At 41.8% G+C, this 23,416-nt stretch overlaps 2 protein-coding genes across 4 annotated transcripts; both read left to right on the top strand.

The window, feature by feature from the left end:
- Window positions 1-5,183: 5,183 nt before the first annotated feature.
- On the top strand, window positions 5,184-9,905 carry otpa (orthopedia homeobox a). Of its 2 annotated transcripts, none has more exons than XM_058063927.2 (3): window positions 5,184-5,516; window positions 5,829-6,244; window positions 8,942-9,905. In XM_058063927.2, the coding sequence occupies exons 1-3, from the start codon at window positions 5,480-5,482 to the stop codon at window positions 9,467-9,469; spliced, it is 981 nt and encodes a 326-aa protein (XP_057919910.2). In that variant the 5' UTR covers window positions 5,184-5,479; the 3' UTR covers window positions 9,470-9,905. The 2 variants fall into 2 exon arrangements, with proteins under 2 accessions (XP_057919910.2, XP_057919903.2); XM_058063920.2 differs by having other exon boundaries at window positions 5,184-5,555.
- A 3,896-nt stretch (window positions 9,906-13,801) lies between these two features.
- Window positions 13,802-23,416, top strand: wdr41 (WD repeat domain 41). 2 transcript variants are annotated; one of them, XM_058056124.2, is made up of 14 exons: window positions 13,804-14,010; window positions 14,127-14,213; window positions 15,621-15,736; window positions 16,395-16,443; window positions 17,920-18,048; window positions 18,119-18,181; window positions 18,237-18,348; window positions 18,419-18,481; window positions 19,489-19,590; window positions 19,672-19,856; window positions 19,927-20,048; window positions 20,122-20,207; window positions 22,466-22,599; window positions 22,683-22,960. In XM_058056124.2, the coding sequence occupies exons 2-14, from the start codon at window positions 14,166-14,168 to the stop codon at window positions 22,821-22,823; spliced, it is 1,350 nt and encodes a 449-aa protein (XP_057912107.2). In that variant the 5' UTR covers window positions 13,804-14,010; window positions 14,127-14,165; the 3' UTR covers window positions 22,824-22,960. The 2 variants fall into 2 exon arrangements, with proteins under 2 accessions (XP_057912114.2, XP_057912107.2); XM_058056131.2 differs by lacking the exon at window positions 22,466-22,599 and having other exon boundaries at window positions 13,802-14,010; window positions 22,683-23,416.

Below are 23,416 nucleotides of genomic sequence, written 5' to 3'. Positions count from 1 at the left end.
TGAATAAATGTAAGTCAGGTTACTATTAGATGCTTTTCAGCTTATTTCTTATTTCTTTCTATTTCTGTTTCGCGGTCAGCTCAACTTAAGGACACAAGGACACACAGCAACATCTAGTCCAGCATGGTTTGTATCATGGTCCAACATTAGCAGCAGCTTCCTTATCATGGTTCTCCAACATCAGCAGCAGCTTCTTTATCATGGTTCTCCAACATTAGCAGCAGCTTCCTTATCATGGTTCTCCAACATCAGCAGCAGCTTCCTTATCATGGTTCTCCAACATCAGCAGCAGCTTCCTTATCATGGTTCTCCAGCATCAGCAGCAGCTTCTTGATCATGGTTCTCCAACATCAGCAGCAGCTTCTTGATCATGGTTCTCCAACATCAGCAGCAGCTTCTTGATCATGGTTCTCCGACATCAGCAACAGCTTCCTTATCATGGCTCTCCGGCATCAGCAGCAGCTTCCTTAGCATGGATCTCCAACATCAGCAGCAGCTTCCTTAGCATGGATCTCCAACATCAGCAGCAGCTTCCTTAGCATGGATCTCCAACATCAGCAGCAGCTTCCTTATCATGGTTCTCCGGCATCACCAGCAGCTTCCTTATCATGGATCTCCAACATCAGCAGCAGCTTCCTTAGCATGGTTCTCCAACATCTTTATCATGGCTCCCCATCCTTTTTATCTTGACCCAGCATCTTTAGCATTATTAGCATCTGCTTTGTAAGTAATTGCCATCCAAGTGTCAGCCAATCAAACATGAACATTTACCAGTGGAGTTACTTCATGCATGCAGTGAGAAGCAGGCATGCTCGGTCACCAGCAGGTCACAGGTTGGAACCCTCCAGCCATCGGTGCTCTACGTGGCTATAGGTCCGCTTCTGCTTGTTGGTTCATGTTATTTACGCTGGCTTACACTTCTACCATCTCATCTCATGAAAGTTGTACCAGGAAGCCTTTTAAAATGATAATTCTCCATTTCTCATTATGCATTATTATTATCCAGCTGATTCTCATATTGTGGTCATCTCATGGAGCTGCCAGAGGCGCCAAATATTGATACAGTGCAAAGAACATATTCTTACATTAATACATCTTTAGGTGTACCTAATATTGTGTCCTTGATATCATTCACTTGAAAGTGTTAAGTCAAGTCAAGTTTATTTATATAGCCCTTAATCACAAAAGAGCCTCAAAGGGCTTAACAAGCAGGCAACAGTAGAAGACAGACAATAGACGACAGACGACATCCCCTGATCTGAACCCCCATCAGGGCAAGGAAAAACTCAAAAACCCATTAGGGAAAAAGAAACCTTGAGAAGGGACCGCAGATGGGGGAATCCCCCTTCTAGGATGACCAGGCTGCAATGGATGTGGAGAGGTTTACATGTGACAGTTAAATAAAAACATAGAGTATAATAGTCCAGGTCCAAGATGTGATGCCATTAGGACAGTTGGGCAGCCGTGGGTCTTGAGATGATCACTATCCCTCTGCTGCAGCGCCTCCAAGGTAGGCCACGTCCGATGTCCAATTTCGTCAAGGCAGACTTCCAAAACAGCCTCTCCTGGACCCGCCCCCTCAGCCGGAGGGGCGGTATGGGAGAGAGAAGGAGCGGCAGTCAAAGCAGGCGGGGAATATTTTTAACAAAACGCTAAAGTATAGAAATGAGTCTTAAGTCGGGACTTGAACATTTCTACTGAGGTAGCAGCTCTAATATTAACAGGTAGATCATTCCACAACGTTGGGGCCCGAATGGAAAAGGCTCTAGAGCCTGCATACTTCTTTCTGGCTCTCGGGATAGTCAAAAGACCGGCGTGTTGTGAGCGTAGGTTTCTAGACGGAGCATAGGGTACAATTAGGTCCACCAGATAAAAAGGTGCCAACCCGTGTAATATTTTGTAAACCAGAAGCAGTACCTTAAAGTCACATCTTAAGTGAACTGGGAGCCAGTGCAGGTTGGCTAGTATTGGTGAAATATGGTCACACTTACGTGTCCTTGTAAGAAGTCGCGCTGCAGCATTTTGTACTAACTGTAAGCTTTTGAGACTCGCCATTGGAAGACCAGAAAGCAGTACATTACAGTAGTCAAGGCGAGACGTGACAAATGCATGGACTAGGGTCTCTGCATCAGAAGTTGATAGAATAGGTCGTATCTTTGCAATATTGCGAAGATGAAAAAATGCTGTTTTAGTAACATTCTTAATGTGTTTATGAAAGGATAAAGTCGGGTCCAATATCACACCCAGATTTTTTACAGAGTCACTTTGGGAAATTATACTATTATCAAAACTCAGAGTGGTGTCCTTAAACAGGCGGCTCTGTTTAGCAGGGCCGATAATCACCATCTCAGTTTTATCAGAGTTCAGGAGTAAAAAGTTACAGGACATCCAATGTTTAATATCAATGAGGCAAGCCTCCAAATTAGAGCAGTCGTGCGGGTCAGTTAACTTTAGTGGGACATAAAGCTGAGTGTCATCAGCATAAGAGTGAAAGCTAATCTTATGTTTGCGAATGATGTCGCCAAGCGGTAACATGTAAATGTTAAATAAAAGAGGGCCGAGCACTGAACCTTGTGGAACTCCACAAGTGACATCACAGAACTCTGAAGTCATATCATCACAGACGACACGATGCGTCCGATCCTCAAGATAAGATTTAAACCAAGAGAGTACCGGACCAGTAACACCAACATATGTTTGAAGGCGTTCCAGTAAGATAGAGTGATCGACAGTGTCGAAAGCAGCACTGAGATCAAGTAATAACAATATTGTAGATGTGTCACAGTCCATAGAAAGAAGAAGATCATTTGTCACTTTTGCAAGGGCTGATTCAGTGGAATGGTTTCCCCTGAAACCAGACTGAAAAGGTTCAAAAAGATCACCCAAAGCCATGTGGTCATTGAGCTGTTGTGCTACAATTCTTTCAAGGATCTTGGACAGAAATGGGAGGTTAGACACCGGCCTATAGTGGGAAATACTCCCGGGGTCGAGGGTTGGTTTCTTCAGCATGGGTCGAATCACTGCAGTCTTGAAAGCTGCAGGCACAGTGCCAGATGAGTGATAGATTAATTATATTTAAGAGTGAGGGGGCTAAAATTGGGAACAGTTCTTTAACAAGTTTCCCAGGAAGCGGGTCAAGCAGACATGTTGTCTGCTTTGCTGCGCTGACAAGTTTTGTAAGCTCATCCAGAGATACTTCCTCAAAGTAGGAGAAACTAGTGGGACAGAGGCTGGAAGTAGTCCCAGCAGCGGTCATGGCGGTTGACATGTTAAGCCCATCTGGCGGTAGGGTGTCCTTTATTTCCTTCCTGATGAGCTCAACTTTATTTGCGAAGAATCGCAAGAACTCGTCGGCTGAGAAGGGGGAACTACTAGGAGAGGTCCTCTTCTGGGTTAGCAATGCAACTGTGTCAAATAAGTATTTAGGGTTATTTTTATGGAGGTCAATTAGTCTAGAAAAATAGTTGTTTTTTGCCGCAACAAGAGCCTGTTTATATTTAGTCAGACTATCTCCCCATGCCTGTCGGAAGACCTCAAGTTTAGTTGCACGCCATCTGCGCTCCAATCTCCGACAAAATTGTTTCAGCCTTCGAGTTTCAGCTGTAAACCAGGGAGTAAGTCTTTTGGCATGACACTTAAATCTCAAAGGTGCAACAGTATCAAGAGCTTTACATAACACCTTGTTGAAATCATTTGTAAGGTTGTCTATAGGACCCTTATAGGAAGGGAAGGAGGAGACCACTGAGGGCAGTAACTCAGCAAGTGCAGTAGCAGTCGAAGAACTAATATTACGACTGCTAGAGCACTGGTTCCGGTCCAAGCGCTGGCATTGGGTCAAGATTTCAAATGTTATAAAGTAATGGTCAGACACAGTGGTTATGTAAGGGAGGACTGTTACGTTGGAGGTCCTAATACCTCGAATTAAAACCAGATCCAGGGTATTACCACTGATGTGAGTTGGCTCATTAATTAATTGAACAAAAAAAGCAGGAAGATGCATATTTCAAATAAAGTGTATTATTCAGACAAGCGCAGTAAAAATCTGCTTTATAAAGTGTGTATAGGTATTTATTATTTCTCCGCTCTTGAGTGTTGGAGGTGAAATAAGACAGGAGGGACGCCTGACAAGGCTCGTAAAAACAAGACATCACATCCATCACTCAGCACCATCATCTTCTCCTTCCTCTCAACACAAGAGGCTTTCAAACAAGGCATCATTAAACACAGTAAGTACAAATAATAGAATGAAAAAAAAATGAATTGTAGGTTACTGCCGTCTTTATCTTCCTTTAATAGAGCGATCAGGATGAGGGAGTGTCTTCAGCATCAGCATCCTCTTCGTCTGGAGAGCGTGTGGGTCCCGCCAGCTTGGAGACGACAAAAGGCGACCAGAACCGATCCTCCGGTGGTCCATCCACACTGCATGCATGCATGGAGACACAAGCTGAGTCTAACCTAATTGATGCTCATTCGTTATTCATTATAGCTCCTTTTTTGTGGCAAATTAATTTGCTGCTGCACCAACCAATATTTTATCATATTTCTATCACACCTTTTTTTTTAAATATATATTATTAATTTATTAAAACAAACATCCCACCCTACTCACATGCCCCAAAGCAACAAAAAAAGCGAGGAATAAGGTGGAAAAATTGTGATAAGTATTATCATTTTGACATTGCAAACAGATGAGAAATGTTTTTTTAAATGCATTCTGTCAGTTCCGTATAGAATCTAATTATTTATTATCATTTATTTTAAAACAAAATAATTGTGAAGCTGAATAATTTGTCGTTTTACCCCATTTTTTAAGTGTCAATATCTGTTAATATAACAATTTAACTTTCTACCCTATTAATACACCTACAGTATTTATTAATGTATGAATCTGTTTGTTTATATAATAATCCGTCTCTTTATTTAATTTTATGTATTTATCCAGGCATTTTATTGATGAGCATTTACGGCCTATAAGAGTGATGAGTGCAGCCAACATTTCTTCTCAGGCTCTCTCACACATCAGCTGACTTTTATTGGGTGTAATTTGCTGGAGAAATCAAAGTTAATTAGAGGAATGAGGAAGAATGGACTGCTGGATCTTGTGTGGATGGGTTCGGGCTAGTGGGTCTGCAGGAGGAGGGTGGGTATGTAGGTGGATTGGGGGGGGGTCTCCGTCTCTGATTGGTCGTCTGGTGCAGGAGCTGCAGGCTTCATGTGCCGCTTAGGCGCCTCCCCGTCCCTCTAAAGTCCATTATAATGCAACCAGCCCGCCTTTTAAGCACAAACCGAATTTGCTTTCATTTAGGCCCATCTAGATTTCCTAAATAGGTTAAAGAAGGCATAGAGAGGTGTGCGCGTGCGTGCGTGTGTGTGCACGTGTGTGCTTTTTCCCCTCCTCTCGCCCCCTGTGTGTGTGTTTTTTTTTCGGGGTTGGTAGTAGTACTGTAGTAGTGCTGTACTGTAGTATCAGCGGTGAGCGATGCTCTCTCACGCCGACCTCCTGGATGCTCGCCTCGGTGAGTTGTCCTCGCCCAACTCGGCTCTTCAACTCTGCTGTAAGCATGGAGACATTTTTTTCATCTTGTGAATGAATGACTGACTGACTGACTGAATGAATGAATGACTGAATGTGTGTGCTTACTCGAGTGGACTTGTTCATTGGAAAATCAATTATTATTATATTACTGCATAATTTGATTGATTTCACGGTGATGGGATTGAATTAAGAGCATTTAAAGACACAGCTCGTCTTCTTCCTTCCATTGAAAGTGTAACTAAATGTGTCACTATGTGACTAAATGTGCATCATGTGATCATCGTGTGCGCAGGGATGAAGGATGCTGCGGAGCTTCTGGGTCACAGGGAGGCTTTAAAGTGCAGACTCGGCACCGGTGGACCGGATCCGGGTCACCCCGGGGAGCTGGGCCCGGGCCATGACGGCGTGGAGGGGGCCACTTTGCTCCCGGGTGAGGACATCAGCTCCAGCGGAGGAGGAGGAGGAGGAGGCTCGAACCCGGGCCAAGTGACCAGCAGCAAGGAGCAGGAGAAGCAGCAGAACAGCAGCGGCACCAACCAGCAGTCCGGAGGAGGGCAGCAGGCCCAGAAACAGAAGCGACACCGGACCCGCTTCACGCCAGCTCAGCTCAACGAGCTGGAGAGGAGCTTCGCCAAGACCCACTACCCGGACATCTTCATGCGCGAGGAGCTGGCCCTGAGGATCGGACTCACCGAGTCCAGAGTGCAGGTGAGCATCTCGTCCAACTTCTATATTTATATTCATATCGAATAAAACCACGTTGTCCTCATCGTGTCAGCATTATTTCCCCCCCAAAAATAGTGCTCGCTATTTGCATACATACAGTTGTCATACTAATATTCTATTTGGTCTATTAGAAATAAAAAAAATCTACATTTCACAAGTCGTTTCTGTGAGGCAATCTAAAATGGGAAAAAAAATACATTTACAAAAAGCACCACCGTTTTTTTGTGTGTGTAAAAAAAACATAAAAACATCAACATATATATTTTAAAATAAAATTACCTGGAAAATTCTTTATTCTTACAATTGTATCATATAATAAACCTGTTAAAAAGAAAACAGATCCATTTAAAAATAATCGTATTTAAATTGATCTAGCAAAATAAATGTGCAAATAAATACGTTTAAACTGAATTCAATATAGTCATGCTGACTGTACATATCCACTGTTATTTCAAAATATAACATAGAAAAAAATGAACACTTGAGAAAAGTCATTATCATCCCCATAAAGGCCCTACCGAGAGTCAAATAAACCCCAATAATCACCATGATCATCGTTATTATTATGATGATGATGATTATGATGATATAGGCCTATTAATAGCATAGCCACTTCGATGTGCATTCAATGGCAATCAGTGAAATGATGCATGTCACCCAGACTAACCGTCACACATTGTTTATTTTATTTCATTGTTTTTTTTAAGCAATTGGAGATGAGATGTGTACTTCACTACATGTATATATTGTATTATATTTTCGTTATATTGGGGGGGTTGGAATAGTGATTGTTCCTCTTTTATTACGGAGGCTGACTTTCTCGTACAAACGTGCACATAACTCATGTGACACACACATACACACGCGGGAAATAACATAATTAACATTTGTCAGCAGTGTTTTTCTTTTTCCGTGACCATAAATAATCTTCCATCTCTTGTTCCATACAAATGATTGTGTATACACCAGACCTCGCTTAAAAAATAAACCTTTATGTTTTATTTTGGGAGCAAAACCAAATTTTCTTGAAAAATTGTATGCCAAACTTTGTGTGTGCTTACCAAAAGACATCCACTTCTAATCGGCCGTCAAATTTAGTTGGAATTTCCAAGCTTAATATCAGAATGTGACAAGATCGAAGCTCTGCTGGGTGTATAGTTTCAGGACATTTATAGCGCGGGCATAAAGAGCTTCACGGTGCTCCTCTGCTGTTGCTGATTTATTGTTATGTTTGTTCCATCACCATCACCATCATCATAGGGGCTGTAACCTTTTATATCCACACCATTCACACCTCACAGTGTCAAATATACAATTTTAATGGCATACTTTTGGCGAAACAGAAAGGAAATAATAACACCAATAATGGCTGATGTATTCAGTACTCCTTTACAATGTTAAATGTTATACAATGTTATAAAAAAACGTCGTGTAGATTGACCACAAAAACACACTTTGTTTATTATAATACATTGTTTTAGGGTGGGGGTTTTATTAAGTAGTGATTCCAAGCAGCCATTAATATGGGCACCAAAAAAGCTAGCAGGCGAACAAAGCCAACATTAGCTAACAACTTCCGGAATAGTCTGCCTTTAAACTCTAGTTTCTGTCTAATGAGAAATTATATACTTTTAGAAATATATTTATATATATAATAAGGCCTATAGTATTTTTGTCAAGTGTAGATTGATTGAAACAAAAAGACACTTTATTTATGAAACTAGACCTGTTTTAGGGTGGACCTTTTCTTAGCAATTCCAAGCAGGCATTTACATTGGCATCAAAAAAGCTAGCAAGCAACCAACATTTTCAAACAATGTCCAGAATAGTCTGCCCTTAAACTTGTGTTTCTGTTTGATGAGAAATTATATTCTTTGTTTTTAGAAGAAAATATATAATAAAGCCTACTGCCTATAAAAACAAAACACACTTTAGTTATAAAAATAGACTTGTTTTAAGTATTAAATTAAGTAACAATTTCAAGCAGGCATTTACATGGGCACCAAGAAAGCTAGCAGGCGAACAAAGCTAACAACTTCCAGAATAGTCTGCCATTAAACCTGTACTTCTGTTTAATGAGAAATTCTATTATTTGTTTTTTAAGGAATATAGTAAAGCGTGTAGCATTTTTGTCAAGTGTAGAGTGAAATGAAAAAAACACTTTATTTATTATAAGAGACTTGTTTTAGTGTGGGTCTTTGATTAAGTAGCAATTCCAAGCAGGCATTAACATGGGTGCCAAGAAAGCTAGCAGGTCAACAAAGCTAATATTAGCAAACAACTTCCAGTATAGTCTGTTCTTAAATTCGTGTTTATGTTCGATGATAAATTATATCCTTAGTTGTTGTTTTTTTAAAGAAAACAATATGATCAAACCAACAATTAATTTCATGAATAAATAAATGACGTGACACTAATGCTAATGTTGTGCTAAGTGGCTCAGTTAGGAGAATGCAATGCATTCAGTGTAAGTATTTAGAATGTTTGTATTAGACTGGTTAAATGATACTTTTTGCCGTTTTTATGTTTCGGGTGGTCTTCAATTTGTAATGTATATTTTGGGTGTATTTTTACAGCAGTCCACGAAGGTCACTGGACTTGGTCCATAATGTACTATACTATCTATAACAAATACATTTCCAATACGTAAGGTGACATATGCACCGTCTGTGCGTCCAGGTGTGGTTTCAGAACCGCCGTGCCAAGTGGAAGAAGCGCAAGAAGACCACCAACGTGTTCCGGGCCCCGGGAACCCTGCTGCCGACGCACCACGGCTTGCCCCAGTTTCCCTCCGCGGCGGCGGCCGCAGCGGCCGCCATGGGCGACAGCCTGTGCTCCTTCCACGCCAACGACGGCCGCTGGGCCACGGCCGGAATGGCCGGCGTGTCTCAGCTGCAGCTGCCGCCCGCCCTGGGCCGCCAGCCGTCCATGGCCCAGTCCCTGTCGCAGTGCAGCCTGGGCGCCGGCCCGCCTCCCCCCAACTCCATGGGGTTGTCCAACATGTCGTCCAACGGCTCCGGGCTGCAGTCTCACCTGTACCAGCCCACCTTTCCCGGCATGGTGCCCGCCTCGCTGCCCGGGCAGACCAACGTGAGCGGCTCGCCGCAGCTGTGCACGTCCCCGGACAGTGACGTCTGGAGGGGGACCAGCATCGCCTCGCTGCGCCGCAAAGCTCTGGAGCACACAGTCTCCATGAGCTTCACCTAATCGCTTCTTAACCTCCGCATCTTGTATTTATTATCATTTCTTATTTATGCTTTTTTTCCTTTGCGACCTCCCATGACGGAGCAATCAGACAAGGCGGGGACTCCTCTCGGTTTCATTCCTCCATCCGGCATGGCGGTTATTTATTTACCTTGATCCGAATTAACTTGCTCTCTCCACGCAGCTCTGCCTCCATTTTTGCAGGACTGATGATGATGATGATGATGGTGGTGCACAGTGGACATTCTGACAGCATGGAGGAAAGAAAAAGACTGTAAGTGCTGTCTTTCTTGACTCGCTCATGAGGGGAACACAATAAAAGAGAAGAAGACAATGAATTGGAATCCGCATATAGGACATTTTGGTGTCACTTTTACGTCTTTATGATGAGCACATTTTTCGGAAATGTTCTGAGCCATTTTTTCCTTTCTTCTTTATATCAATTTCATGTAAAGATGATTCAAATAATAATTAAAAAAGTTACATTTCAGAGCCTTTGTTTCACCTTCACGTTATTTGACCACTAAATCCATCCTACTGGTGCATTTTATTCACATTAAAAGATCATTACCAGCAGCAAAAATACCCTATAGGAAGATATAAATTATACACATTCAAATATATTTCATAATAAAAGGGCCTTATATTTAATGCTATACACTGTAGGGTACAAAACCCCCAAAAGATATGCTGTATTAAAAAAAACAAATAGAGTATAAGTCCCAAATAGATAATCCAGCATGGGTATAAAGATGTTTTTGCTGTCTTGTGTCAGACATGAAATAATATATCCTAAATGTAATAATTAGTTTCAGCAGCCCTGCAGGTTAATTGGCTGCTGGGAGCGTGTAACCTCTTCCTTATTGGGTCATTTGTCACAAGCTGACGAGGTATAGCCAATCAGTGACCCTGCCGCCGCCGCCACCGCTGCTGCTGCTTGTGCATCATTTCTCCCACAATGCTGTGCAGCGCAGCGTGTCGCAAGCCAGCCAATAATGTCCGCCTCCTATTTATTCCGCACAAAGAGATGAAATCAGTCAATAAAACATCCTGCATGGCCGCCCCCATCTTGAATTATGAAGGGGCGCTCATTAGCGTGTGTGTGTGTGTGTTGCAGAGAGAATACACATTTTGCATGTGAGCCTTCTTCATCAGATGGTTGAAACCCTGCAATGTTTTGGAAAGAAGTAGCCTCGTACAGCGTCGCCATCCGCATCCTCGCCTGCTGTACAAGTCTCGTATGGACGCCTTTATTATTAAGAAGTTATAAAACATTGCCTAACTGTACACTTCATAACGTTTTTTTTGTCATGGACACAGTTTGACACTGGAACAGATTAACAAAGTTTGGATCAGCATTAGCACTGATTCTGTTTTTCTATACAAGAACTTGACCTTGTTTTTGTCTGTATGCAAACGTGGTCTTTAAGCTTCAAAAAAATACAAAAATCATAAAAATTATCTAAACCTTACTTACCATATATGGAATATTTCATATATGAAATATTCCATTTTCTTATTCTTATTTTTATATTTATATATAAATATAAAAATAAGAATGGAAAAAAGTAATCAGTAATAATATCAAAATAATTTACAGTAAATTAATAAGTAATATAAAACTATCTAATATGAATATACAATCACAAAAATAAAATCTTGGCTGCATTATCTTGTTTTTTAGTATGCTAACAATGATCATCAGTGTATGCAAAATATAAAAAAAATCTACAGATTAAAAAAATACAATATAAAATCGAGAATAAAAATGATTACAAAACACTATGTGGAATATTTCTAATAAATATAAAAATAACAATGCAAAAAATATATACAGTCATATCAGAAGTACCAAATTCATTGTAGTCAATTAAAAAAAAGAATATATAATGAATATAATGGTAAAAAAAAACAAGGGAATGTAATTGATGAGAAGTAGAATTGGATTTGACAGTGAGAGTGTGGATGCTGACCCCAGACGCGTCGCTGAGAAAATCCCATTTGAAGCTTTTATTCATTTGGCGGAAAAAAGGACGGAGGCTGATTGACACCACATGCACCCCCCCCATTCCACCCCACCCCCACCCCCCAGTTTGTCATTATTTGGCAGGGGCCTAATTCCACGCAAACGAGCAGATCTGATGGATGATCTTTTCATGAAAGGAGCGGATCAACGGCAGGAGGAGGAGGAGCCAGGCCTCACGTGGTGGAATGTTCAAAGGTCATCAGGTGAGACTGCAGGTGTGAGGACACCTGAAGGATGGCAGGTACTCTCAGCGTCAATCTTCTTATTATTATTTTAGTATTTGCATTCAGACATGAGTAAATTAGTTAAAATGCTAACATGCTAGCAGTTAGCATGCTAGCACCTAGCAAGATAGAACTCTGTACCAAAGGCATTCTAGTTCTAGTTAGTGTCCCTACTATGTGTGTATTTTCATTTAGACATGAGTAAATTAGCTAAAATACCAACAGTTAGCATGCTAGCACATAGCAACAAAGTACTAAAAGTCGAAACTTCCAAGGCAGTTCTATAGTGTCCCTACATCATGCCATGTGTGTATTTTCATTTAGACATGAGTAAATTAGCTAAAATACCAACAGTTAGCATGCTAGCACATAGCAACAAAGTACTAAAAGTCGAAACTTCCAAGGCAGTTCTATAGTGTCCCAACATCATGCCACGTGTGTATATTTAGCTGCGCGTTAAATTAGCTAAAATGCTAACAGTTAGCAGGCCATCATCTAGCAAGTTATCATTAAGTACGGAAAGTGCTATAAGTCCCTAAATCATCGTCCCTAAATGAGCTAAAATGCTAATATGCTAACAGTTAGCATGCTAGCATGAAAAGTCCATACATCATGCCATGTCTGTATTTGTATGGACACATGAGTAAATTAGGAAAAGCACTAACATACTAACTGTTAGTATGCCATCACCTAGCAAGTTATCACTAAGTACGGAAAGTGCTATATGTCCCTAAGTCCCCATAAGTTCCTAAATCATCGTCCCTAAATGAGCTAAAATGCTAATACGCTAACAGTTAGCATGCTAGCATGAAAAGTCCATACATCATGCCATGTCTGTATTTGTATGGACACATGAGTAAATTAGGAAAAGCACTAACATGCTAACTGTTAGCATGATAGCACCTAGCAAAGGTGGTTGGGGACACATTTGAAAGTACTGTCAGAATTCCACTTTTAAGGTAAGTTTAATGTTTACATCAACAAATGTAACACGGAATGGGCTACCACAACACACAGTGGCTGAGATGGAAGGCAAGGCAGTGGGGGGAATGAGCATGTGGGGGGTAGAATTCAGACAAGATGTGTTGGGTGAAAGAGTTGGCAAGCGGGCGGACAAAACAACATCCTGCAAGGTGAGCAGAGACAGGTGTGTCGGCAGGCGAGATGGCAGGTGTAAATCGACGAGGGAGCAGGCAGGCGAAACGAAGGCCAGGTAGGCAGGTAAGATGGCGGGTGACGTGCCGGGTGAGCTGGCAGGTGCGTCGACAGCACGACACGTCGGTTGAGGATGATGGCTGAGGCTGCAAGTGAGTGAGCAGACCACAAAATTTTTTTATTTTTTTTTTACACTTTCCATCACATTCCTCACATGTACAGTTCCTCGAAGCCAACCCTCCTCCTTCTCTTTTCCACCACTGCCCTTGAGCTTTTCTATTACCGCATGGAAAGCACCTCGCGGGCCCTGACAAGCGCGGCGGATCAACATTAAATCAGGAATCAGTGGCAGAGGCACATCTGAGCCAGCATGAAGGTCACGGGCCCTCCGCCGCGTGTCATCTCAATCGGGGGGAGCGCCAGTCGACACGGACAGGGTGATGTGTGACTGCGTGTCAGCCAATGTGTGTTTCACACACTCTGTTATATATATATATGTGTGTGTGTGTGTGTGTCAGACACTGTTGGTCCTAAAATGGAGCATGGAAGTCTTAGACAACAAAAAAAAAAAATATGAGCAAAAATAATGGAAACTCATAATCATTAATCCTATCAAAAGTATAATTGACTACACCTATCAAGATTTTCTGACCTTTCAACCTACATTTTTTATTAGGTAAACAGTTCACATACGTCATTATTGCCGCCTTCGCACTATTGTCTCACACTGCCATCTAGTGGACATTACTAAAAATGACACCTCACAGCCTTTACTTCAGTACACTCCAATTTAAATCCGTCTTATTTCAGCTATATTCTGTTATCGTTTTTACGTCATTATAATAATTATAATTCCACAACTGAGACGAGATTTGAGTTGACACGAAAGTACACAAAAAAAGTAAACTAAAGCAGTTTCCTTTCACCGAGCGAAAAACTCCTCGTAGGAAAACTGTCCACCACAGGCTTCCGTAGGCGAGTCATATGAATGGTTTGTTTTTGTCGCAGTTTAATCTCGCTTCTTCTTTTTAAAACGTCAATTAGGTCGCTTCATCGAATAACTAATAATGTCGACGCCACAAGTGTGATAAACGAGACACAATCATTGCAGAAGACGACCGCTTGAACGTCGATGCTGGGTAAGCTAGCGTTAGCTGTTTGGTTTCACTAACGTTCACCAAAATGCCTCGTCTAATGTCAGGATTTGACATTTATTTTCAAATGTGATGACATTGTCGTCTGTATATGTTCCCAGACAGCTAGCAGGATTCGGGGGGGGGAAAAAAGGGACGTCATGCTTCGATGGATTTTTGGTGGTCGGGAAGCTCAAAGCTCCGTGGAGGTGAGCTGTAACTTGAACACACCTGTATAGTGCATGAATGATTTCACGTGCACCTGAATGTCACACCATGCAATCAACGGCAATGTTGTAGTATTCCAGATGTACCTGAACGTCACTTCTAATGTAATACATACAGTATTTACATCAGGGGTCTCAAACTCAATTTACCTGGGGGCCACTGGAGCTAGGGTCTGGGCGAGACTGGGCCGCATCAGGTTTTCAAAAAAAACAAAACAAAACGCATTTATTAAAAACAGAAAAATATACAAACTTTTTCAGTGCTTTGGTTCCGATTTTCTACAATAAAAGCTCTGATAAAACATTCCACTGTTCTCAAATATCGTCATTTTTATTTTTCTGCACAAAATAAGATGAAAAATAAATAAACAAATCAAGAATAAAGAAAATCAATCAATCAATAATAAATATAATAATAATAATAATAATAATAATAATAAAACGGCAAATAATAAAAACTTAAGAAACCACATATAGTTGGTGGGTAGACAAATTATGTTTTTCAGATTAAAATTAACAAAGCATTATTAGAGCCCTGTAGACATGACAAAACACATTTATACTTTTTTTATTTACAACATATTGCGCAACTGCAGGGTCTTGAGACACATGCTAACTCGCAAACTAGAGAGCTAGCGACCCTAACGGTAGCCTTCAAGTTATTTCCTTTAAACATAAAACTTACCACTTCCACACGGATAGGGAGGATAACTATTAACAGTTATGTAACCTTTAACATGAACATTAATCAAACGTAATAATTTTTTCTGGGTACATGATACCATACAGCATCCATATCAAATTTGCGTGGGCCGCACTAACATTAAACTTTCATATCAAGGCGGGGGCCTCAAACTAGTGTCCTGCGGGCCACATTTGGCCCGCAGGACACTAGTTTGAGACCCCTAGTTTGAGACCCCTAGTTTGAGACCCCTGATTTACAGTATAAGATGACTGATTGCACATGAACGTCACTTCAGTGCAAACACTGTGATATTTTTGTTGGGAGTATTCAAGATTACTTGGTGTGCTTTTAGTTGAGTTATTCGCGATTACTCATATTACTTAGTGTACCCGAACGTTCCATCAGTGCAACCAACAAACGCTATAGCTCGTTTGCCGAACAATGACAGAAAAATGTTGTGAAAATGTGACGATTTAAGTATGAGTGGTATTCTGATTTAATAGTTAAATACAGTATGATTTAATTGGAAGTCATTTATTCATGTAGAACCCTGAGGTATACAGTTAATTTGAGAATCGACTTTAGAGCGTAGAGAGCTGGTATCGTAAGTGTCGATATTTCAATATCGATCCAGGCCTCGCTGCTCTTGAAAGTGAAGCAAGCTCTGCTTTGTCCTGCTGCTTCTTTCTCTCTTACGTCGGCAGAAAAGCGGCGTGCTGTGCATCGGAGAGGAACAGCCCAAAAACTGCTTCACTGAGCTGCAGGTGCTGAGAGGACATTTTGACATTGTTCGATTTCTGGTGCAGATTGATGACTTCAGGTGAGTGCACCCTCCCGCCGCCATACCACCACCCCCCTGCCCCCCAACCCACCCTCCACCGGCCTCTTCTGGCTGATTGACAGGAGCGTCTCCCCCTGCAGAGAAGTTGCAGAGCATGACAGGAGCGCCATCATCACCCCCTACAATACAGTAACACCCCCCCATTCCCCCGCCCCCCCAGCACACACACCTGCGCTCCTCACCATGCTCCAGTGAGAGAGCATAAGTGGGCCCATTGGGGTTGGTAACACAACAAAGTGTGTGTGTGTGTGTGTGACTTCACGCCTGGCGTCCTCTAGTAATAACCCCGTCCTCCAGGTCCTGGAACCCCCCCCCCCCCCACACACACACACACACTCACTCATGTCCGCAGTCGGGGGCAAAGGCCAGAAAATTCCCTCCAGATTGCTTCTGAAGTCTGAAAATGTGTCGCCTCGGCTCATCTGATCTCTTTTTATTCGCCCCATCCTGTCTGCTGCTCCCCTTGGATGCCTGTGGACAGTAGGGTGGGGGTGGGGGTGGGGTGGGGGGGCACGGTGGGGTGGAAGGCTACAGATATTTCTTTAAGACCTCTCAGGTTGCACACGGGAAATAGACTCCACTTCCTGCTGAGGAGGTGATGATGATGGTGATGATGATGCGGTGGTGTGTTTTCCAGATGTGCGTCCGCAGGCGATGATGGACTGGTGCTGGTCTGGAACGTTCAGGTAACGTGGCGCACGTATTCTGTCACACATGCCATCCTGTACAGTATCAGTCACAGATACCAGTATCAGTAAAATATGCCATCCTGTACAGTATCAGTCACAGATACCAGTATCAGTAAAATATGCCTTCCTGTACAGTATCAAGTCCCAGATACCATCCTGTACAGTATCAATAATAGATGCCAGTATCAGTAAAAGATGCCTTCCTGTATGGTATCAGTAACAGATGCTGGCATCAGTAATAGATGCCAGTATCAGTAAAAGATGCCATCCTGTACGGTATCAGTAATAGATGCCAGTATCAGTAAAAGATGCCTTCCTGTACGGTATCAGTAATAGATGCCAGTATCAGCAAAAGATGCCTTCCTGTACGGTATCAGTAATAGATGCCAGTATCAGTAAAAGATGCCATCCTGTACGGTATCAGTAATAGATGCCAGTATCGGTAAAAGATGGCATCCTGTACGGTATCAGTAATAGATGCCAGTATCAGTAAAAGATGCCTTCCTGTATGGTATCAGTAACAGATGCTGGCATCAGTAATAGATGCCAGTATCAGTAAAAGATGCCATCCTGTACGGTATCAGTAATAGATGCCAGTATCAGTAAAAGATGCCTTCCCGTACGGTATCAGTAATAGATGCCAGTATCAGCAAAAGATGCCTTCCTGTACGGTATCAGTAATAGATGCCAGTATCAGTAAAAGATGCCATCCTGTACGGTATCAGTAATAGATGCCAGTATCGGTAAAAGATGGCATCCTGTACGGTATCAGTAATAGATGCCAGTATCAGTAAAAGATGCCTTCCTGTACAGTATCAGTAATAGATGCCAGTATCAGTAAAATATCCCATCCTTTACAGTATCAGTAATAGATGCCAGTATCAGTCACAGATACCATACTGTACAGTATCAGTAAAAGATGCCATCCTCTACAGTATCAGTTACAGATACCATACTGTACAGTATCAGTAATAGATACCAGTATCAGTAACACATGCCATACTTAATTTTTTGTTTTTTGTTTCACCCAACTTAAAATATGCTTTTTTTTATGTATTTCAAATTTTGCGACATAAATGTTTTCCTTATCTCGTAAAATTCTTGACAGATTACATTTTCCTCTTATATTTAGACTTTGTTCTTGTAAGATTGTAAATATTTTTCCACAAGCTAATTTTCTAAATTGTTTCTCATAATATTCCAAATTCATGCTACTATGTATTTAATCTTGTAAAATTACTGCAGAAATTTGTTGGGTGTTTTTTTTTGTTAAGTTCTACTTTTACTGTGCACTGCTGGCCATTTAAAAAAAAATACACCCAAGGGCCACAAATGCTCCCCCGCCTGCACTTTGGACACCCCTGTGCAACGTCAAGCTAGCTAAGCCTTTTCAAGTACATTTAAGATGTGTAGCGAAGCCTAATAAATTTTTTTTGGGGGGGGTGTAAAATTGTGCTAATTGTGTTGTGTCAGACGGGCGAGAGGCTTCGGGAGCTGAGGGGTCACTCCCAGCAGATCACCGCCATCACCGTCTTCCACTGCAGCGACGAGCTGATGACGCACACCCGCCTCATCACCGCCTCCTCCGACCGCAGTGTCAGCGTATCCTCAGAAGGGGGAGCCAAAAAGACAACTTTTGTCGTTGTTGTTTGTCCTTCACCTCCATGCTCAGCTGTGGGACCCCGACACAGGAAACCGAGTCCAGACTGTTTTGGATCTCCAGTCGTCTGTTAAGGTATCAAGTCTTTCTGTGGTGTCATGGCTGTTTATGAAGTGTGTGTGTGTGTTAGTGTTTGCTGGTGTTGGAGCATCTCGGCGTGTGGATCTCCGGCGGGGAGGAGCTATGCGTGTGGAGCAAAGACTTCCGGCTGCAATGTCACAAAGACCGGCACAGTGACACAGGTGGGCGCCACTCTCAGGTCGTGCTGACACACACACAAAAAAAATAATTTTTTTTGGTGTCCTTTTCCAGGAATCACCGCTCTGATCGAGCTTCCCAAGAACTGTGTGGCCGCCGCCATGGACAAGACCATCGGTAGCACAAACCTAGCATTTCTCACACATGCAAATTAAATGCATATTTAGACAGTATAAATATTAGTTTTACATATAAAGACAACAAAACATTGGTCAATGTAATATTAAAAAGTATATAATAGTCAAACTAAAAATATTTAAATTTTGAATTCATGTAAATAAAAATGAAAAAAAAAATTGTAATTTGTATAATATACATTTTTAAAGAATAAAGAATTAAATATTTTGGTATTTGGTTAATCAGCAAACTTATATATTTTAATATTTTACATGTTTAATTAAAAGATGTAAATAAAAAAATGTTTTTTTTATCAGGACTTAATATCTTATCAAGACTTAATATGTATAACAGTATTATATAATTTTTAAAATGAAGTAAAATATTTTGGGATTTGTGGTTAATCAACAAAGTTAATATTAAAAAAATATATATTTGTAGTATAATATATAATATTTTTAAAAATAAAATATGTTGGTATTTAATATATTTACATGTGTAAAAAAATATAAATGAGGAAAAATTTTTTTGGGTTTTATGTAAAAAATACTTAATATGTATAACTGTATAATTTTTTCAAATAAAAAAACAATTTTGGGATTTGTGTTTAATCAGTTAATATAATCAAGTTAATATAAAAATTTACATATGTTTGTATGTATAATAATTAGTATAATATATTTTTAAAGATAAAATATTTTATTTGATTAATGAGAAAACATCAGAAAATCATTTTTTTTGGTCTAAGTTATCAGAAATAAAATACTTACTACTACTCTGTATTTATTGGTAGGTATAATATGTAGTATTTAAAAAAAAGAAAAATATTTTATTTTGAATTGATATTTTGTAGTTAATCTATGTTGATATAAAAATATTAAAAACGATGTCATACAGTTGAGTCTAAGATATATTTTCCCAAAATGTACTGCATTGTGCTTTATTGGTTAATTTAGTATTTAGTCAAGTATAAGTGTATAAGTATAAGTATGTTTTTTCCTCCTCAGTCATCTACAAGCTCACAGGCTGTGATGATTCCCTGTCAGTGGTGGAGGTCCGTTGCCTGGTGGACCACCAGGACCAGATTCGTGCTCTGATCAACGTGAGCGGTCAGTCAGTCAATCAGTCCGGTGGGAGGGGTTTACCCCCCCTCCCCCCTCCCCCACCCCACTGAGCCTGTGTTTCTTTAGATGGGCTCTTTGCCAGCGGCTCCCATGCGGGCGAACTGATGGTTTGGGACGCGGTGGACTGGAGCGTCCTGGCCTACGAGCACATCCTGTGGGAGGAGCCTCAGATGAGCGTGCATGCCCAGATCCAACTAGGCGGACCCAAGCCCAGCGAGATGTCCGTTCAGCACCTCACCTCCAACGGAAACGTGAGTGCACGCAGACGCTTGATTAGGTACACCGGCATCAGACGTCGAGTAAGCAAAGCAATCATCTCAGCTCATCCTGGCGGCGGTGGGAAGCGGCCTGTACGTGTTCAGTGTCCTGACCAAGACGGTGGTGGCGTACAGGAAGTGCGCCCACGACTCCAACGTGCTGCACACCATGCTGCTCTCTGACAGGTGACACGCCGCATCGCAACGCCGATTCCGTGCCAGCGCCGCCACACTTTAATCAACACTCTGTCTCACTCAGCGAGCTCATGTCGTGCTCTGAGGACGGCAGCGTCAGGATGTGGGAGATCCAAGACCTGCCCCTCGTCGGAGAACCTGCATCACCAGGTGACATGCTGCTTTGCTTCCATACCGTTTCTTACTGTAGGTGGGGGTGCAACCAACCTTAGCTACAAACCTAATCCTAACTTTAGCCACGAACCTAATCCTAACCTCAAACGCTAACCTTAGCTACAAACGTAATCCGAACTTTAGCTACAAACCCTAATCCTAACCTCGAACGCTAACTTTAGCTACAAACCCTAATCCTAACCTCGAACGCTAACTGTAGCTACAAACCCTAATCCTAACCTCGAACGCTAACTTTAGCTACAAACCCTAATCCTAACCTCGAACGCTAACTATAGCTACAAACCTTAATCCTAACCTCGAACGCTAACTTTAGCTACAAACCCTAATCCTAACCTTGAACGCTAACTTTAGCTACAAACCCTATTCCTAACCTCGAACACTAGCCTTAGCTACAAACCTAATCCTAACTTTAGCTACAAACCCTAATCCTAACCTCCAACGCTAACCTCAGCTAAAAACTTGAATCCCAACACCGAACGCTAACCTTAGCCACAAACCTAATCCTAACCTCAAACGCTAACCGTAGCTACAAACGTAATCCGAACTTTAGCTACAAACCCTAATCCTAACCTCAAACGCTAACTTTAGCGACAAACCCTAATCCTAACCTCGAACGCTAACTGTAGCTACAACCCTAATCCTAACCTGGAACGCTAACTTTAGCTACAAACCCTAATCCTAACCTGGAACGCTAACTTTAGCTACAAACCCTAATCCTAACCTCGAACGCTAACTTTAGCTACAAACCCTAATCCTAACCTCGAACGCTAACTTTAGCGACAAACCCTAATCCTAACCTGGAACGCTAACTGTAGCTACAACCCTAATCCTAACCTGGAACGCTAACTTTAGCTACAAACCCTAATCCTAACCTGGAACGCTAACTTTAGCTACAAACCCTAATCCTAACCTCGAACGCTAACTTTAGCTACAACCCCTAATCCTAACCTTGAACGCTAACTTTAGCTACAAACCCTAATCCTAACCTCGAACGCTAACTTTAGCTACAACCCCTAATCCTAACCTCGAACGCTAACTTTAGCGACAAACCCTAATCCTAACCTCGAACGCTAACTTTAGCTACAACCCCTAATCCTAACCTTGAACGCTAACTTTAGCTACAAACCCTAATCCTAACCTCGAACGCTAACTTTAGCGACAAACCCTAATCCTAACCTCGAACGCTAACTTTAGCTACAACCCCTAATCCTAACCTTGAACGCTAACTTTAGCTACAAACCCTAATCCTAACCTCGAACGCTAACTTTAGCGACAAACCCTAATCCTAACCTCGAACGCTAACTTTAGCGACAACCCCTAATCCTAACCTCGAACGCTAACTTTAGCGACAAACCCTAATCCTAACCTCGAACGCTAACTTTAGCGACAAACCCTAATCCTAACCTCGAACGCTAACTGTAGCTACAACCCTAATCCTAACCTGGAACGCTAATTTTAGCTACAAACCCTAATCCTAACCTCGAACGCTAACTGTAGCTACAACCCTAATCCTAACCTCGAACGCTAACTGTAGCTACAACCCTAATCCTAACCTGGAATGCTAACTTTAGCTACAAACCCTAATCCTAACCTGGAACGCTAATTGTAGCTACAACCCTAATCCTAACCTGGAACGCTAACTTTAGCTACAAACCCTAATCCTAACCTCGAATGCTAACTTTAGCTACAAACCCTAATCCTAACCTGGAATGCTAACTTTAGCTACAAACCCTAATCCTAACCTTGAACGCTAACTTTAGCTACAAACCCTAATCCTAACCTTGAACGCTAACTTTAGCTACAACCCCTAATCCTAACCTCGAACGCTAACTGTAGCTACAACCCTAATCCTAACCTGGAATGCTAACTTTAGCTACAAACCCTAATCCTAACCTTGAACGCTAACTTTAGCTACAAACCCTAATCCTAACCTCGAACGCTAACTTTAGCTACAACCCCTAATCCTAACCTCGAACGCTAACTTTAGCTACAAACCCTAATCCTAACCTGGAACGCTAACTTTAGCTACAACCCCTAATCCTAACCTGGAACGCTAACTTTAGCTACAAACCCTAATCCCAACCTTAAACGCCAACCTTGGCTATAATCCTAACCTCAAATGCTCACCTTAGCTCCAAACTCTAATCCCAACATCAAACGCCAAGTCAGATTGTAGGAGTTTCCCATTCCTCTCCAACTGGATCCAATGACTCTTTGCCTCATCCGCCATCCAGGCTTCTTCGGGATGTGGAACTTTGGTCGATCCAGTAAGCAGACGTGTCCTCCGTCCAATAAGACCGCCGACCTTCCCAACATCAGAACCTTAGAGCTTACAGGCGACCTGATTGGTCACTCGGGCGCCGTCCAGGTGTGAGCAACATGACCTCACACACACACACACACACGACAAATCTAATTATTTTTTCACATCTTTCTCTGTCGTCCGTCCAGATGTTTGTGGCCTTCAAGGAGAACGGCCTGGTGACGTGTTCCGCCGACCATCAGCTGATCCTGTGGAAGAACGGCGAGAAGCAGTCGCACCTCCGCAGCCTGGCACTTTTCCAGAAACTGGAGGAGAAGGGAGGACTATGACTTTGGAAATGGGTGTGCGTGTGCGTGTGGTCTCACCTCAGCAGGTTTGTGTGGAGTCTAGCGGGGGTCCCGTTTGGGACGCGTTTCACGGCTCTTTTCTCAAAGGATTTCAGGAGCTTCAAGGTGCCAAACACCTGAGAGATATCTTCCATGCTGAGTCAGCATTTTAATTGTCGCTTGTGGTGCATTTCTCTGACAGCATAAAAAAAAACAACACTATTTTGGACAAAAGTAATGGGACACATGGTCATTACACCAACAGGAAGTTGGTTCTGTTATTCAAAATGAGCGTTTAAGGTTTCCATCCAAATCCATCCTCTGGCTGATTAAGACAGAAGGAGGTCCATCCAGTAACCTTCTCATCTCCTCTAGGTTACATTAGGAACAAAAAGGTTACAAAACAGGCAAAGCAAATGAATAACGGTATTAAAAAAACAAGTCATTTCCAGATCATCTGATGGAGGTTGGTGAGTTAAGATGAACGAATCTCTGACATGATTCATCAACTTTGCTTAAATATGTTCTACATTGTCATATTTAAGCAATGTTGATCCATCATCAGGACCTCCTTCAAAAACCTTGTGACATTACCG

The sequence above is a fragment of the Doryrhamphus excisus genome, linkage group LG10 (assembly GCF_037039965.1).
Source record: "Doryrhamphus excisus strain RoL-2023G ecotype Guam linkage group LG10, RoL_Dexc_Guam_v1.1, whole genome shotgun sequence".
Classification (NCBI taxonomy): domain Eukaryota; kingdom Metazoa; phylum Chordata; class Actinopteri; order Syngnathiformes; family Syngnathidae; genus Doryrhamphus; species Doryrhamphus excisus.
The sequence above is the reverse complement of the archived record's forward strand: the minus strand, read 5'-3'. Positions and strand labels throughout refer to the sequence as shown.

Bases quoted from the DNA above. Each gene is read 5' to 3' on its own strand.
- wdr41 (XM_058056131.2), top strand. From the start codon at position 14,166: ATGCTTCGATGGATTTTTGGTGGTCGGGAAGCTCAAAGCTCCGTGGAG. The intron at 20,049-20,121 runs GTGACACGCCGC...TGTCTCACTCAG, and splicing joins ACCATGCTGCTCTCTGACAG to CGAGCTCATGTCGTGCTCTG. The intron at 20,208-22,682 runs GTGACATGCTGC...TCGTCCGTCCAG, and splicing joins CGGAGAACCTGCATCACCAG to ATGTTTGTGGCCTTCAAGGA.
- otpa (XM_058063920.2), top strand. From the start codon at position 5,480: ATGCTCTCTCACGCCGACCTCCTGGATGCTCGCCTCGGTGAGTTGTCC. The intron at 5,556-5,828 runs GTAAGCATGGAG...TCGTGTGCGCAG, and splicing joins CTCGGCTCTTCAACTCTGCT to GGATGAAGGATGCTGCGGAG. The intron at 6,245-8,941 runs GTGAGCATCTCG...CTGTGCGTCCAG, and splicing joins TCACCGAGTCCAGAGTGCAG to GTGTGGTTTCAGAACCGCCG.